The 16550-nt window shown below is 43.3% G+C and overlaps 2 protein-coding genes across 3 annotated transcripts; both read left to right on the top strand.

Annotated features, from left to right (window-relative positions):
* The first annotated feature begins 2255 nt into the window (after positions 1 to 2255).
* On the top strand, positions 2256 to 6325 carry LOC100824456 (cyclin-B2-1). Its single transcript, XM_003580284.4, has 11 exons — positions 2256 to 2607; positions 2696 to 2773; positions 2881 to 2971; positions 3083 to 3136; positions 3212 to 3338; positions 3409 to 3534; positions 4740 to 4829; positions 4928 to 5149; positions 5375 to 5473; positions 5583 to 5761; positions 5875 to 6325. The coding sequence occupies exons 2-11, from the start codon at positions 2713 to 2715 to the stop codon at positions 6008 to 6010; spliced, it is 1185 nt and encodes a 394-aa protein (XP_003580332.1). The 5' UTR covers positions 2256 to 2607; positions 2696 to 2712; the 3' UTR covers positions 6011 to 6325.
* Positions 6326 to 7340: 1015 nt separating this feature from the next.
* On the top strand, positions 7341 to 11637 carry LOC100824148 (protein LAZ1). Of its 2 annotated transcripts, XM_003580283.4 has the most exons (8): positions 7346 to 7833; positions 8004 to 8060; positions 8149 to 8257; positions 9470 to 9654; positions 9735 to 9823; positions 10132 to 10393; positions 10527 to 10775; positions 10915 to 11637. In XM_003580283.4, the coding sequence occupies exons 1-8, from the start codon at positions 7681 to 7683 to the stop codon at positions 11230 to 11232; spliced, it is 1422 nt and encodes a 473-aa protein (XP_003580331.1). In that variant the 5' UTR covers positions 7346 to 7680; the 3' UTR covers positions 11233 to 11637. The 2 variants fall into 2 exon arrangements, with proteins under 2 accessions (XP_010240261.1, XP_003580331.1); XM_010241959.3 differs by lacking the exon at positions 10915 to 11637 and having other exon boundaries at positions 7341 to 7833; positions 10522 to 10721.
* The last annotated feature ends 4913 nt before the right edge of the window (positions 11638 to 16550 follow it).

Below are 16550 nucleotides of genomic sequence, written 5' to 3'. Positions count from 1 at the left end.
TTAGCAATGTTTCTCTTTTGAAAATTAACAAGTTTCTAAGAACTTGAAAACCGAAAGGTTGTTTTGTGTTCGATCAGCGTAGCTTTTTTGTTTGACAAATAGTGTACAAAGCTGCCCATGAGGTTAAGAACTGGCCAAAAAACTAAGTTATGCTAGTACTCCTACTTTTTCCTGCATTGAGCTGTGAACCGACCATCCGGCATCACGGATGTCATGTCAGATACATGCGACCACTCATCTCAACGGCTCAAACATTGTAAGGTTTTCAAATCGGCCAGTCCACGCTGGCGACAATCAGTCAAATTCGACAGGCGCAGTGCAGCAGTGTCTGCCTGCCCCGTTATTTTGCTGACGAAGCACTGGCACGGCTCATTTTTGTATTATCATCCCCAGGCAAACTTGCAACGCCAATCATGTCCCATGAGCACCGGAGACTCCCTAACTTCTATTCTGTGCAATGCGCTGTCAGGGCGCCGCCCAGCCTAATTACCTTTTAGAAACTTTTAGAAAGAAAAATACTCCCATGCTCCCAGCAAGCAATAAACTATGCTGCTCCCGTCCCATATTAAGTGACATTCTATACATGTACATAAATATTTTTTTAAGCATAGATATATCCGTATTTGAACAAATTTGAATCATTTAATATGGGAAGGAAGGAGTACGTTTTCTAAATTTATGAACCGTGTTTAAGACCATATTTCGGTGGGGAAATATATCCACTCATGGAAATATGCTGCAACATGGGACAAATGTCTTGGTCACTGAGATCAATAAAGCTTTCATTTTCAGGAAAAAATTGCTCCACTAGGTTGGCGGAAGTGTTCTGATGGTTTAGATGAATTTTGTTATTAAAAAAATGGTCCTCCTATCGATTTTCATTTAAACCCCACAACATCGTAAGTATTTCATGCAAAGTTCTCCAGATAGTCTGTTTTTTCTTGACCAACCCAATACGTCTTGATATTTTGTGTAAGTTAATTAACTTAGGTAAACTCACATCACCTTTTTTTAGGTTACAAAGACCACACTCATACAAACCACATGCACAGCACCAATCTTTCTGTCCCTTTCCCTTTGCCTTTCCAGGCGCACAAGGCATGAAATGACAAAAAGATCACCCTATAATCACCTAAAATCATTCATTTAATGCAATCATCTTACTGCGTGGCAAGACTATTGTGTTATCGATTAGTTCGGGACAAAGTGATGAGTACTTAGGTTGGTCTCATTTATTAAGCCATGATGTTTCAAAATAAACGAATTATCTATCCTATGTGTTAACATATAATGTTTTTCTTTCACTAGTCGCCTCTAATCAATTTGTACAAGTCACGCAAAAATACTGTGTCCTATGTATAACATTGTTTCGTACTCCTTCCGATTCATAATAAGTGTCGGAGATTTAGTACATCAGTCTTATTAAGGATCAGAGAGAATAGTTTTTTTACTGTGCATAGATATTGATTTCAAATTTGACAAAGGATCTCGATTTATCGGGCATGCCTTGTCCTAGACCATGCATGTGCAACCAGCGATGCAAATGGGTTACCACATGTTTGAACTAGCATGTCGATTAAGTAGAATCTCGCTTGCGTCCCTATCTGCAACTGATAGGATGTCAAAGAAAAGAGGTTTGGCACCAAGGATGAACAACGTCTCACGTAAGACAGAACATTTTTGTGTAGCAAAAGAAATCAACTCTCAGGGCTTTAAGAACAGAAAGAAATGCACTAAACTTGTGCATTTCTTTTGACGCAGATCTTATCGCTTAAATGCATGCACATCCGGCTGTAACTGTTTCCTCTCTCTGTCGTTCTTTGACACCGGGAAATTTGCACTTTTCCTTTTTTTTTTTCAACACAAGATCACCCACCAACCCTTCTGGTTTGAAGTTTTGGGCGTTTGCCACGACTGACTTGTGGTCCCAGAAGCATCATCCGTTCATCCCCCACCAGCCTGTTCCGCGTGTCTTTGACGGCTCCCTAGACCCGCTCCAGATTTTATTTTTTATTTTTTTGAGAATAAAGACCACCAGATAAGAACCCATGGCTGAGGTCAGCGTTAACAGGAAGGATAGGAAGCGCCGTGACGGAGATCTAGCCCAAAACCTAAAGCAGGCCCGGGTCCAAGGGCGCCCCACACGGACCGGGCGAATTTGAAAGCACGTGCGCGCGGCCCACTAGCCGTTGGCCGTTCGCTCTGCCGTTTTCAAACCCTCACCGGCCGCTCCCGTTTTCCCCCTCTCTCTCTCCCGCAGACAAACCCCCTCCTTTCTCGTACGTGACACCCTCACTCTCTCATTTTTGTTTCTCCTTCCCCCTTCCTCCCCACAGAACGAAACAAAAAACAAATCGCCAAAATCTGAATCTTTCCCTCTCTCTCTCCGCCTTCAAATCCCGACGCGGTCAGAGAGGGGGGAGAGAGAGAAATAGGGATTGGAGGCGTTGCCGTTGTTGTACGGGTACGCCTCCTGTTACTGCTATTAACGCCGCCGCCGCCGCGGTTTGTATCCCCCTTCCGCATGGGCATCTTGCAGCATTCGTAGCCCACAGCCCCGTTTCTCGCCTGGATCGGAGAAGTGCGATCCGCATCCGCGTCTAGGGGGTGCGTCCCGTTCCTCAATCGCGATTCCGTTCTGTATACCGGAGTTCTTGGATCCTGAAGGGGACGAATCGACTTTTTGGGTGTGTAGGTGCAGCGGCGTCGGCGATGGAGAGGGCGAGGGAGAACCGGAGGCCGGTGGTGGGGAAGCCCGTGCCCAGCGTCCGAGGTGCGCTGCCGCCGCGGCTCGATTTCTTGGTTTCTTGATGTGGTTTTGTTTCCTGCGGCGTCGCGATCCCCCTTTCTGATCTCTCGATATGTCCTTGATCGGTGCAGATATGGGGAACCGGAGACCGCTCAGGGACATCAACAACCACGTGGGGGCTCAGCCGTACCCCTGCGCAATCGCCAAGAAACCGATGCTAGAGTAATCCCCTAGTCTAAGGACCTTAAAGATCTTGCAAAAATATTTTTTTTTCTCCCCATTGTCTATTGGATCGAGATTCTAATCCGGGCGCGGCGCTCCCTTTCTTTTCAGGAAGAAGAGGGATGAGCAGAAGCCGGCACCGGTGAGCCGCCGCCCTGTGACGAGGTTAGGACGCGCACTGTTCTTGTGCTCTGACTTTCTTGGAACAAAGCATTGATCTGATGGTACTCTGGTAATTAGGAAATTCGCGGCCTCCTTGAATCCCGGAGGTGAGCCAGTAGCACCAGGAGTTGATCCCCATAATGAGCCCATTCCCGATGGCACTACTGACGACGACATTGAGTCGGTTGACGATAATGATGAAATGGTATATCGTCTGTGATGCTTAATGCTGTGAAGGGGATGGATCCAACTTACTGATAAATTTGGTACTGCAGGATGAGGAAGAGCAGAACGAGAATGTGGATGAATCTCTCATGGATATCGACAGTGCCGACTTGGGGAATCCGCTTGCTGCAACTGAGTATGTCGAAGAGATATACAAGTTCTACAGAGAAAATGAGGTGATCTGCTCTTCCTCATTTCGTAATGTGTATCTACATTTTGTAAAAGGAAAGAAAAGAAATGATGGATTTTCTATGAAATGTGGAGGAGTTGCCAGATGCTTTAGTTAATTATGCTTGAATGACTAAGATTTCCCTATGCAAAGAACATAAAATAAATGAATTTGTCCGGGATCCTGTAATTAGTACACTTCACACAACAATATTATTGTAGTATGCTTTAATGAAATGCATTAACAAAAAAGATGCCTTCCTGAAAATGAAGTTACTGATAAGGATTAGGATCTTCCACGCTGTTGAGAAACTAATTTGAGTATAAAATGCTGAAACTTTTGGTTGGAGCGATTGTGATATGACACTAACAGCTTGTTTGGCACCCATCATTTTGGACTAGAATTGTGGAATTCATTTTGAATTCTAGAAACTAACTTGTTTGGTTGGCACGTAATTGACTACATGAATTCAATTTGCAATTCCATGGAATCACAATACAACTAACCTCAATTCCTCTCTACAAGCCATCATTTCTCTGGAATTGTCTCTAACTCTACAAATCCATGTGGTAGACAAACATGATTTTTGAATCCGGAATTCAAATTCAACCAAATGAAATCGTACCAAAAATTAGATTTCATTTCATTTGTACCAAATGAAATGAAATGAGGGGTGCCAAACAAGCTGCAAGAGGCAATGGGACATTGGGAGACACTGGAACTGGTTCATCTATATATACAATTGTGAAGCTAAAACGCAACAACAACCTCGCCTTTCCATAATTATGCTTAGGTCAAATATATTGTCCTTGCATCACTAAGTGACAGTGCGACATGAATTATAATGTCCATGGATTTTGAGTGAAACTTAGAGTAGTTTATTGCAAGGTAGGGATTTTGTGATGGTCTTCCCTCTCCTTGTAATAACAATCGTCAAGCTAAAACACGATAACAACACTGCCTTCTCATCTTGTTTTATGTCAAATATACTATCCTTGTTTTGCTGATATGTGCTCATAACAAATTGTGATCTCCTTGATGCAAATTATACTCAAAATGGAAAACATTTTTGTGGCAGCTGATAGCAATGTGCTCATTGACATGACTCAAAAGCATGTGCTAGTAGTGCTCTTTCTCCTGTTGTGTGTTCAAGGGTTTGGGCTCCTTAACTTTTATTTAAGTATTACTAGATACCAATACGGTTTTATGCAGGAGACAAGTTGTGTGCACCCTGATTACATGTCCAGTCAAGAAGACATAAATGAAAAGATGAGAGCTATTCTGGTAGATTGGCTCATTGAGGTAGAAAAGCTTGCAAACCCTGGACTTTCTCAATCTTGTAAATTGTACTAATCTGAAACTGTGAATTTGGGACTCATACATTATATTATTTTTGATAGGTTCATTACAAGTTTGAGTTGATGGATGAGACACTCTTTCTTACGGTCAACATAATCGACAGATTCTTAGAAAAAAAGGTAGTGCCAAGGAAGAAGCTGCAGCTAGTTGGAGTGACAGCTATGCTTCTTGCATGTAAATATGAGGAAGTCTCAGTTCCAGTTGTTGAAGATCTGGTGCTAATTTCTGACCGGGCTTATACGAGAGGACAGATTCTGGAAATGGTAATATCATTAAATAGACTATGCATTACCCAAAAAAAAATACAGTATGCACTCCCACTAAATGCATGGTCAATGCATTGTGGAAATATGTTTACAGTACATTTTTATTTACATAATTGGTTCACCATGACAAAAGTCATCAATTGTAACCTTCTGATGATTTCTTTATTCTAATGTATGTTACAGCTTGTTCCATACTAATAGGCAAACCTTCTATTTGAGCAGGAAAAGTTGATTCTAAACACTCTGCAGTTCAACATGTCCGTACCAACACCATATGTTTTTATGAGAAGATTTCTGAAGGCAGCAGATTCTGACAAGCAGGTGAATTATCATAACCTACTGCTTAGAATTTTCATATTTGAATAGCAACTCACAAAATTAAAATTTTGCCTTTGCGACTGACACAACTCCATGCATGTTGTAATTACAGCTAGAGCTAGTTTCCTTTTTCATGCTTGAGCTATGCCTGGTTGAATACCAAATGCTCAAGTACCGCCCTTCGCTGCTTGCTGCCGCTGCGGTTTACACTGCACAATGTGCTATCAATCATTGCCGGCACTGGACAAAGATCTGTGAGTTACATAGCAGATACTCCAGAGATCAGCTCATGTAAGTTTGCGTTCAGTTACTAATTACCCGTATTTACAAATATGTATGTCATTTACAAGGGTCATCATGACTTGTCTATTCATTTGTTTCTCTTTCTTTGTTTGTTCTGTTAGTGAGTGCTCCAACATGATGGTACAATTCCACCAAAAGGCCGGAGGAGGCAAGCTTACAGGCGTGCACCGGAAATACAGTACACTCAAGTTCGGGTGTGCAGCAAAAGTGGAGCCTGCGGTGTTCTTACTACTGTAGTCAGGTGAGGCAATGAATATTCGGCTGCGATCTTGTTGAATCTATTCCTCTGGATAGATTTTAGCTTTGCTCTCAAAACAAGGAAAATGTGTCGATGTTGCACAGAAGTGCATCAGATTTCCTTACAGCACACTTGTGACGTTGCAATAATCTTAGTATGTATATGTTATGTCATGAACGACAATCTGAGTAGTCAGTCCATCCGATTATGCCGCGGCTAATAATGGTTTAGCCTTCGTTTTAGTGTTGTGGAACCTTGTAAAGAACATGTGTTTGCATGAAATGAAGCAATAACCTCTCTTTTCTTCTGCGAGATGGTAAAGAATCTGCTGGAGTTCCATTTTGTTGTTCGAATTGTTGGATACATGAAATATACAGTGGTTCCGTCCAGATTCTGGCATTCGAAAATGATTGCATAACATTGAACAATTTGTCGTGGTTCTTTTCTTAATTCTTTCTATAGTGATGTTAAATATAAAACTATGCTTCTGTCCAAGAAAATATCTTTGTACCGCAGAAGAATTTCTTTGTGCTATACGCATTGGAAATACTTATCTACATTTATTTATTTATATTGCACTAGGTAGCCTGTGCCAGCTACAGTCCGCTGGTGGTTTGCATTTGTTTGATGTGAGAACCCAAGTGCACCCTCCGGCAAAAAAAAAAATCATTGGTCTATCTATGCTAATAGGATCAAGCGCAAAATTTAGGTAGACTGAAAATATGTTTGATTTGAGCCCAAATGTGGCCAAGGTTTTACTTTGCCCATAGTTTGGTCAATGTTGATAAAACAGATAAGCTAGAGTGGGAAAGGAGTGTGCTGTAAAAAAAGAGTGGGAAAGGAGTCATACTGATTTAAATTTCTTGCGACTAGCCAAAAAACAACCAGAATTATGGTCTTCAAATATTGTCAGAAGTAGATTTTGAGTGCAAACCAATCATACTCTTACCCTTTGATAACACATCAGTGATGGAGCAATCGATCCCAAAATCGTGGAGAGGCCGGCTAATCAATCCCCTACTGTACGTCTGTACCTTACCGATTGATACCCATCGCCGATGACAGGGGATGCTGGAAAGTGGGATAGCGGAATCAAGAAGGGGGTGGGAAAATAAAAGAAGCGAAGGAGATCCGCGGAGAGGATGATGCAGAGTCATCAGTGCAGACTGCAGAAGAAGCAATGCAGAGAAACGAGATTCTGGCGGGCCTGACAGGTCGATTGATCGGTTGGGCCTTTTTCTGTGTGGGCTGCAGAGGCCCAGCTGGACCGCGATTTGGTCTCCGTTTGACCTTAGTAGGCAGCTGGTTTGGTTAAAACCTTTCTGCCAAGTCATCACCTTGCAGAAGCCGCCGGCCCACAGGACAGAGGGTGGAACAGACCGCCGACGCCGTCACGACTCGGGACTCCTCGCCTCCCCTCTCCGCCGCTCCGTCTCGCCGGAAATCACCCGGAGAGCCCTCCCGCCGCAACGCGACGCCCAAATCGCCTCGATCCAACCGCGGACTCGGCGGCCCATCGATCGCTCCCGCGCCGTGCCTCTCCGGTAGGTCAGATTTCTTCGCACGCCGGGAACGCCCCCTATGTTCCCCGCGCATCCTCTTGGGTAGGTCAGAATTGGCCGCCCGTCGATCGTCCCCCCGCGCCGCGAACAAGTGCTTCCCGGCCGCCATGAGGGTCAATTTGGAGCTCCTCATGCCCTTGATGGCGCAGTACACAGCTCCCACATGGGCCACGCTGGTTGCTGGATTCTTTGTGCTGCTTGCCTTGTCCCTCTCCATGTACCTGATATTTGAGCATCTCTCGGCGTACAACAACCCAGAGGTTATCTGCTTTTCTATTACTGAACTTTGTCATCAGTTTTTTTTACCTAGTTTTGTTTACAAGTCCGGAGTAGTATTTTTTGAGGAAAAGAAGGTCGATCCCCGTCAGTCGTTACAAGTAGTATAAGAAGCACTTTTTTTACAGTTTTGTGTTTTGCTCTACTTATGCAGGAACAGAAATTTGTTCTCGGTGTTATCTTGATGGTACCTTGCTATGCAATTGAGTCGGTAAAACCTCTAGTCGATTTCTCCATGTGTTAAATTATTTCAACAATATGTGTAATGTACTAATGATATTGTTCTTCTTTTTGAACAGTATGTTTCTTTGATAGATCCAAATACCAATGTTTACTGTGGAATCTTGCGCGATGGTTATGAGGCATTTGCTATGTACTGCTTTGGAAGATATATTACTGCATGTTTAGGTAAGTTGTGTCTAGTGACATTGTGATTACCTCTACTTTGTTACCTGCAGCAGTTACCTTTTCTTCTTTACTTGTATTTAGTGTAGATTTGGACAACTGATAAAGATACACTTTTTGCTTTGAAGTGCTAATGTTCAGGCTGTTGCTATACTTCGCACTTAAAATTTCCTTTTGCAGAATACGGGTAAAACATACTTTTGAACAACTCAACCTTGTGGTGGGAGTGCCTCTTGACTTCATTATTGCCCTGTACATATGAATACTAGATCGCATGGTTTTCTCAGTTGATTTATAGCATAGTATGAAACCAGACTGGACTTCCCGGGAAAGAAATTTAACCAGAGGCATCAACGCTCCCTTATCCCCAAATCCCGAAAGATCAAACTCTTGGCTGGGCCGGAAAAATGTTGTTCGAAGCCACCGGTTTATACAAGAAGCATTGAACCAGTGGTTATGACTGAACAGGGCAATTTAGTTTACAGAGTAGACCCCTCTTGTACACTACTTTACTTAGGGCAATTTTGGGAAGTTAGCGAGAGATAAGGGCCTAGCAAGCTGAATGGTACCACAAAAGAGATTCCTCTACTTGTGCGATACTGCAATGTGTCATCAGTGAATGTCCATCTGACCACACAAAGCCTAGTGAGCATCACAGGCGTCGAGGTATCTAGGAGCTTGAAGAAGTGGTGCCTTTTTGGGAGCTGCTTCTGATTCATATTGGCCAAAGAGCTCAAAACAAATGGCGTTAGTCTGGTTTTTTTTTGCTGATACAAAAGATACTTTCTTGTTTTCACATGCGCAAAAACTTAACTGTTTTAGCTGATGCATGAATTTTTTTTAAAGACAACTGCATAATTTAAATTAGTAGGAATATTAAAAAATGTTTTCCACCTATGAATTGGTGGTCCAGCTGGTGTCTGTCAGTCGATTCCCCTGTCTGTTCCAGTTTCAAAAGAAAGTGCAATCATCTCATCTTTACACCATATGCTGAACTAAAGAGTTTGTAGTTCATAGTTTGTCTTAAGACAAGTGTATCATGACTCTTAATCTTAATTGCCTTACCATAATTGTTTCCTTTCATTTTGCATCCTCTGTGTTCTGCTATGACTTGGCAATGTATTGTAGTGTTTGGTGCAGCTTGTTAATTCCTTTTTCTGTACTTGTGGGTGTTTACTTGTATGTTTTTTTTTACTTGCATGTGTTTATATGTAGGTGGGGAAGATAAAACAATTGCTTTTTTGAAGAGGGAAGGCGGCTCGGGTTCTGGACAACCCCTTCTGCATGATGCCCCTGAGAAAGCAATCATACACCATCATTTTCCTGTGAATTTAATATTGAAACCCTGGCGAATGGGCACACGGTTTTACCAGATTATCAAATTCGGAATCTTCCAATATGTATGTCCACTATCTCATATTGCTATTTGTTAATTCTGGAAAATTCAGAATAAGTTAGTTAAAGTGCTTTGCTCATGCAGGTTATTATAAAGACACTCACAGCCAGCTTATCTCTTTTTCTAGAAGCTTTCGGTGTATATTGTGAGGGTGAATTCAATTTGCGTTGTGGGTAAGATTATTCTCTCTCTTCTGCTTATCTAGTCTCATATGAGAATAAGGTACTGTCCATACTTGAGTTCTTTATGCAGAAGAGTTGACTTTGTAGAGTTTTTCATTTAATCTTCATCACGATGAATGAAACAGATCAGAACATGCTTCACTTTTGCTTCCCAATCATCAAAAGTTTAATCTAGATCTCACTTTCCACTCTTTCCCTCAAAACCCAAGCTGAGATAGCTAAATCAATGAATTTCTTTCGATATGCTTATGTTTTGCTCCATTTTATCTTATAACCCCTGCACATCTCTTTTGATGCAGATACCCTTACTTTGCTGCAGTCCTGAATTTCAGTCAATTTTGGGCCCTGTACTGTTTAGTAGAATGGTACACAGCTACCAAGGACGAATTGGCACATATAAAGCCTCTGGCTAAGTTTCTTTCATTCAAATCAATAGTATTCTTGACTTGGTGGCAAGGGGTGGTGATTGCAATAATGTATGCTTTGGGCATGCTTAGAAGTCCTTTAGCTCAGAGCTTGGAGTTAAAATCAAGTATTCAAGATTTCATTATTTGCATAGAGGTACTTTGTCTTTCTTAGTTTGGTTTGCTTTTTAAAGTTTTCTTAGCTTTAGGTTTATGAAATTACACTCCCGGTGTGTTTCTTGATTAGCTGCTGTAGATATCTGATAGCATCATGTCTTCCTCCAGCACAGATGGGCATTGCTTCAGTTGTTCACCTCTATGTGTTCCCTGCTAAGCCCTATGAGCTCTTAGCTAACCAGTCACCTGGAAACATTTCGGTCCTTGGAGATTATGTATCTTCTGAGCCTGTAGATCCTTACGAAATCAGGGAAAGCAACCGGCCCAGCAAAATGAAGCTTCCACAGTTCGAACCAGATGAGAGAAGTGCAACAAACATAAAGGAGAGTGTTCGAGACTTCGTTATCGGCAGTGGGGAATATGTGAGTTGTAGACATCTATGGACAACTTTTACTATGGAACTGTCAATACATTTTATTTTATCATGTCTTCTTCACTCTTCTTAGATGGATAAATGTTTCGCATCTGCTCACAGTATCATCTTCCACCTCTTATCTTTAGGTGATCAAGGATTTTAAGTTCACTGTTAACCAAGCAGTGCGGCCAGTGGAGAAGCGGTTTGACAAACTGATGAAAAAGAAAGACAAGTATAAGAAAAGCCAGGATGACAATTGGGTGAGTGCGAAATCACCAGAGCGACCGGTTCGTGGTATTGATGATCCGCTATTAAGCGGGAGCACAAGTGACAGTGGGGTCATGAAGGGCAAAAAACATCGCAGAGATTTCAGCTCAGTGGCTGCTGTGGACAGTTGGGGAGGTGGTGATAAGACGCCTGATGGCTATGAGATAAGAGGGCGTCGCTGGGCAGTAAAGAGTTAAGGATTTAACTATATGCAGGATTGGTATATTTTAAACCAAACTGCATGAGAAAAATGAAATGGCCCTTTGTTACAGCAGTTGCCGTAACCTTCTGCAACACTGGCCAATTTTGTTGCCTATGCAAGTTCACGTGATGCTGCGTTGTAAATAGCTGTAACCCTCGAACCCTGATACGGTAGTCTGTGTGCATATCCTGTTATTCCCCCCTGCTAAAAATTGGTACAAGGAATTGATTATTACAATGTCAGTTCTTGTTAGGGGATTGTGAAGAAATTTTTCCTTAAAAACAGAAGCCCATATTTTGACACTTGTTTGTACATTCATACTTCATGACTGTAAAGAGCTGGGGGTGTTATATTCTCATGAATATCAGATTAACAAAATGACATGTTGATAATGTGATTACTCCATGCATCTTGCTTGCAACCATTTTCTGGTAAATCTGTTGTTATATCCAGTTTCTCTACCCTTTTGTTTGCGTATGTGTTCTACAATTTTTCACGACTTAACGTGATACACACGTAGAAAAAAAGCACATTTCCTTCCTACGTGGGCATATAAAGCTACTATACTGAAATTCTGTTTTACTCTCCTAACGAAAGTATCATTTCAACTGATTTTGGTGGGATGTTACTATATCATGACCTATATAATTTACTTGGGATATTTTCTAGACCATTTCTAACCTTTTTGTTTTGAAGGAACCTAGTACAAGAATTATTATTTTTAGAAACATCTGGCTTTATTGATTCAATAAACAAAGTACAAGTGATTGAAATTATAAGGAAATTCAACAGCCCTAATGAAACTAAAAGTTACATCAAGATTTTTTAAAGGAAACAACTCTTGATCCGTCATCCGTATCTTGAAAACTCTCCATGTCTCCAACGATGAAATTGCAGAAGTCTAAAACTGCACAAGCCGGACTAACCTTATAGGTTTTGAATAGCTGCATGAGTCGCTCACCGCAACAGATGAGAACCTAATACCGTTGAACGCACTCTGACCAGGGACACACCTTGCAAAGCGGGTTGTCAATCTGTTAACCTAGTACAAGATATGAGACACTTATTATGGATTGGATTTGGAGGGAATACTACATCCGTCCAATAATATGAGGCATATTAGGATTCGGTTGACCAAGCATTTGACCACAAATTACTTCATGAATGTGTGACTAATATGATCAAAATCATAACCATAAGCAAATATTCTTGAGTAGGAACATAATCGATATGAATCTATGTCATATAATTATATATTAATAAAGAAATTTGTGGTCAAAGCATTGGTCAAAGAAAATCTACTAGGCCCCGTATTGTTGGACGGAGGGAGTAACATATTTGCTAAAAAATTAAATAATAAGATTTTTTAAATCATTTTCAAAAATAATACGTATTTTTCAAAAAATCAAAAATAATACGGCCTCGGCCTCGCCGAGGCCGAATGGACCCAGTCGGGCTTGGCCCAAGCCGATTAGGCCCAGTCGGCCTCGGCCAGGCCGACTGGAAGCGGGCTGCTCAGCGCGCGGGGCCTCCACGAGGCAGTCGGCCTGGCCCAGTTGGCTTCGCCCAGGCCGACTGGCGCAGTCGGTTTTGGCCAGGCCGACTGGATGCAGTCGGTTTCGGCTAGGCCGATTGGAAGTAATTACGCCCATTTTTTGTTTCGGATCCTTGCGGTGTTTTGAACTAAAAGAGTCGACAACTTGGATAAAAGTAACACGCCGAATCCGATTGAAACTAATTAGGCTTCGCCGCTAGTTCGTTACATGATCAACGCATACACGACCGAGGCCCATTTTTTGTCTCGAATCATACATTGATAATACTGCAATTGGACATAATTAAATATAGCAAATACATTTGAAACACAAGCACTACTGAGTCCACTTAGGCCATTTTCCACTCGTATCGCCACGTTCTTCTGCAGCCTTTGCCACGGCAGCCATTTCTCTTTGCCTCTCCCTTTCTGCCTCACGAGCATCCTTGCGCCTTCGTTCCTCCTCTTGCATCTCAAGCGCTTTCTTCCTGTTTTTCCTTAGTGCTTCGTCAATCCAACGACGTTGTTTCTCCCTATGCTCTTTCAGCTCTCTCTCTTGCTCCTCTTTCTCCTGGGCTGCAGCTTTTTCCGCACACTCCTCTGCGTGGAAACGCTGCCATGCATTTCGGGACCTTGTTTTGATCTCTTCCATCGCCCAATCCGGCATCTCCGTGTCAATCCAACGATACCACATGCATAGGGGCGGAGGAGACTGCAAAATAGCCTAATGTTACAAATAAATCGAATATGACACAGAAAACATGTTTTAGAACACCTAAATGTGCTTACCGGAGGCTTGTCGTACGGCGAAACCGGGACAGGTGGTTCGTACTCATAGTTCGCGCACATGAAAAACCTCATGCCCAGCTTATCTGAAAAATCTGTCACCTCCTTCACCTTGCATAGATTGCCGCACCAACACCTGAGATGTTCCACCCCCCGAGGCAACATCGCATCTTTCATCCTCCTCGGCCTCTCGCCCTGGTCGGAGCAAGGCATACTTATTGGGGGACACTGGAATATTAGAAAAAACAGTAGTAGGAAGGATGCTTGGATGACTACCGGAGATGAGGTATTTATAGGCTCTCAAACTCATTCTCCCGCCACCGTTTCCCCTCTATTTGTATCTTCTGTAACTATAAAAGACCGTCCATGGTATTGAAGTGTAGTCTCACCATTTCGTCTGGGAAGATGTCGTCCGGCTTCCCAAATGATCGTAGATTTTGGTCAGGTATGTCCCATGAGCTATTGTGGTTAGCCGGTGATTTCAAGGTAGATAATAGGATAGTTCCATGGGACGAACTCATTAGTAGTGACACCCTACTAACTGAGCTGGGCCACCAATTATATAGGTGCAATTTCTCATTGAGGACTTCTGCAGAGATACGGCAAGAACTGCTAAGGTTGCACGAAAGGTGGAAGAAGCACAGTGAAGGTAAGAGTGAGTCATACCTACAATGGGCTAGAAAACATTCATTGTTATGGGTTGAAGAGGAGGAATCCGATGAAGATATCTTCATGCCAAGCAAAACGGGTAAGAGTTCTTCATCGTCCAATGGGAAGAGTACTGCACTGTCGAAGCGAAAGAGCACATCATCGTGCAAGGGGAAGAGTACATCATCGTCCGATGAAGATATCTTCATGCCAAGCAAAACGGGTAAGAGTTCTTCATCGTCCAAGGGGAAGAGTATTGCACCGTCGAAGGGAAAGAGCACATCATCGTCTAAGGGCAAGAGCACTTCATCTTCGTAGGGCTAGAGTTAGGTTATCTTATTTTAAGTTGTCGGTTTTAATTTCAGTCTTTCTATTGCATAAGTATTTCAGTCCTGCCGTTTTTTATTTGCAAATGTAACTTGAATAAGAATGCGAAAAATAGTAACATGTCTCTCTCATACATAAGTAGAAATATGTCTCATACATAGGTCCTACATGCAAATATCAGGCACGACGTATGGGACGGCGTTCCGGGGGTGCCTGTGGCGTGGTCCAGCCATACCTATGAGGTGGCACAACGTTGCGCGGAGGAATCACGGACCCATCCTCACGATACTGTGTATCCTCCTGTGTGGGGTCTGGTGGCGGAGTATTGAACATCCAGCTGTGTTGGACAGAATAGTCCTCTCCTTGAGCGTGATCCTGCTCACTACCCCACGAGGGTTCGGACAACAACGACTGATGCCCGTAGGCTCCTGCATGTGGGAAAGTACTTAGTATTAGAATTATGTAGCAGTCATGGTAATGAACACAATAGATAGAAATATACATACCCTGTGGCTGGGTCTGTGGACGAAACTCAAAGTTTATCTGGGACTCTGCTGGTGCTGCCACATCGAACCTCTAGCCTGAAAAGAGGGGGGCTGCTGCTGCCACGCCGAACCTCCAGCCTCAAAAGAGGGCTGCTGCTGGTGCCAATAGTCAAAAGAAGACTGCGGCTGGTGCCACGACGAACCTCCGGCCTGCTCAGGAGGTGGTGGCCTGGGCGTCGACTGCTCTGGTAGACGTGGACGCGAGTGGTGTCGAAGGTGCGGTGCTTCCTGCTGACGTGGCCGCTGCTGGTGCGTGGAGGGACGAGGGGGCCGTACGGATGCCTGGTGGTGAACGAAGTTCGAAGTGCGGGTGCACGTGATAGCCGCGTAAACAGAGCGTAGCTTCTCCTCCATTCGTCTAAGCCAGGACTGGTGCGGCTCCCATGGTAGTAGAAGTGGACCGGTCGAAAGCGAACATCCATACGCAACGAACTCGGCCTGTAGATCCTGTGTCAACTGAGCCTGCAATTGGCACGAAGAGTATTACATATATATGGCAAAGTACGTAACAAACATATGCATTATGTTAAGAGAAAATACTTACCGCGTGCTGTCTAGAGCCTGAAGTAGACTGGCTAGGGTACATATCTTGCAAATTCGGCTCGGCTATCTCTTGGGGGTGAGAGTGCTGAATGATGCTCAATCGGGTAGCTGTCATGTACCTCTGCAAATAGCTGTTGAATATATCGATATCAAAGGCCTCCAATGACCAAACCCGTGTTGTCGCAGTCTCCCACTCTGTGACGTACGACTGAACCCTCTGCAGCCACTGAGTCTGGGTCCTGGTACTTCCCTTCCTGGTAAACCTGAGATCGCAATAGAAAGTTGAACAATTAAATTATGGACAATTCTGAACGACAATCATAAATTGTAGAACTGCACATACCTGTGGACAATCTGTGGAAGTGGATCCTCCGTCGGTGGAGGAACGACCAACTGGCGTGCCCCAAACTGCCTCATGACCCTCTGCTGGGCCATCTCCTCCACGCTGACGTTGAAGATGATCTTTGATTTTGTCATCCAGTAAGCGTAATCTCTCGTGCAGATCATGGACATCCCGCCAAGGTATCTATCATCCATGGCGTCCTATGTGTACGGCTCCCAGACAACCGCCTCAGAGTGCAACACATCGAACTGCTCGTTGAATGATGGGTAGCAATTCCTGACCTGATCGTGTGCAAAGCATCTCTGTAAAAAAAAAGAAGTTAGCTTCATTCATGATTTATGTAAACTAATGTATAAATTTCACATTCGACATACCTTGCTACGTGTCCAAATTGTCGCGAAAGCAGGCAGGTTGATGTGTTCTAAGTCAAACAACTCCTGCTCAGGGTTAGGGTGATCACCCGTAACGTCTGGTCGGGCGATAGAAAACCTCTCCCACGACCAGAGCTGCAACAATAAAGAACATCCAAGCAGGGCTGACATGGGCGATGCAAGCTGGCAAGCGTTGCACATACCTCGGTACGTAGC

Source organism: Brachypodium distachyon, chromosome 5, assembly GCF_000005505.3.
Source record: "Brachypodium distachyon strain Bd21 chromosome 5, Brachypodium_distachyon_v3.0, whole genome shotgun sequence".
Lineage (NCBI taxonomy): Eukaryota > Viridiplantae > Streptophyta > Magnoliopsida > Poales > Poaceae > Brachypodium > Brachypodium distachyon.
This window is presented reverse-complemented; position numbering and strand designations above follow the sequence as displayed.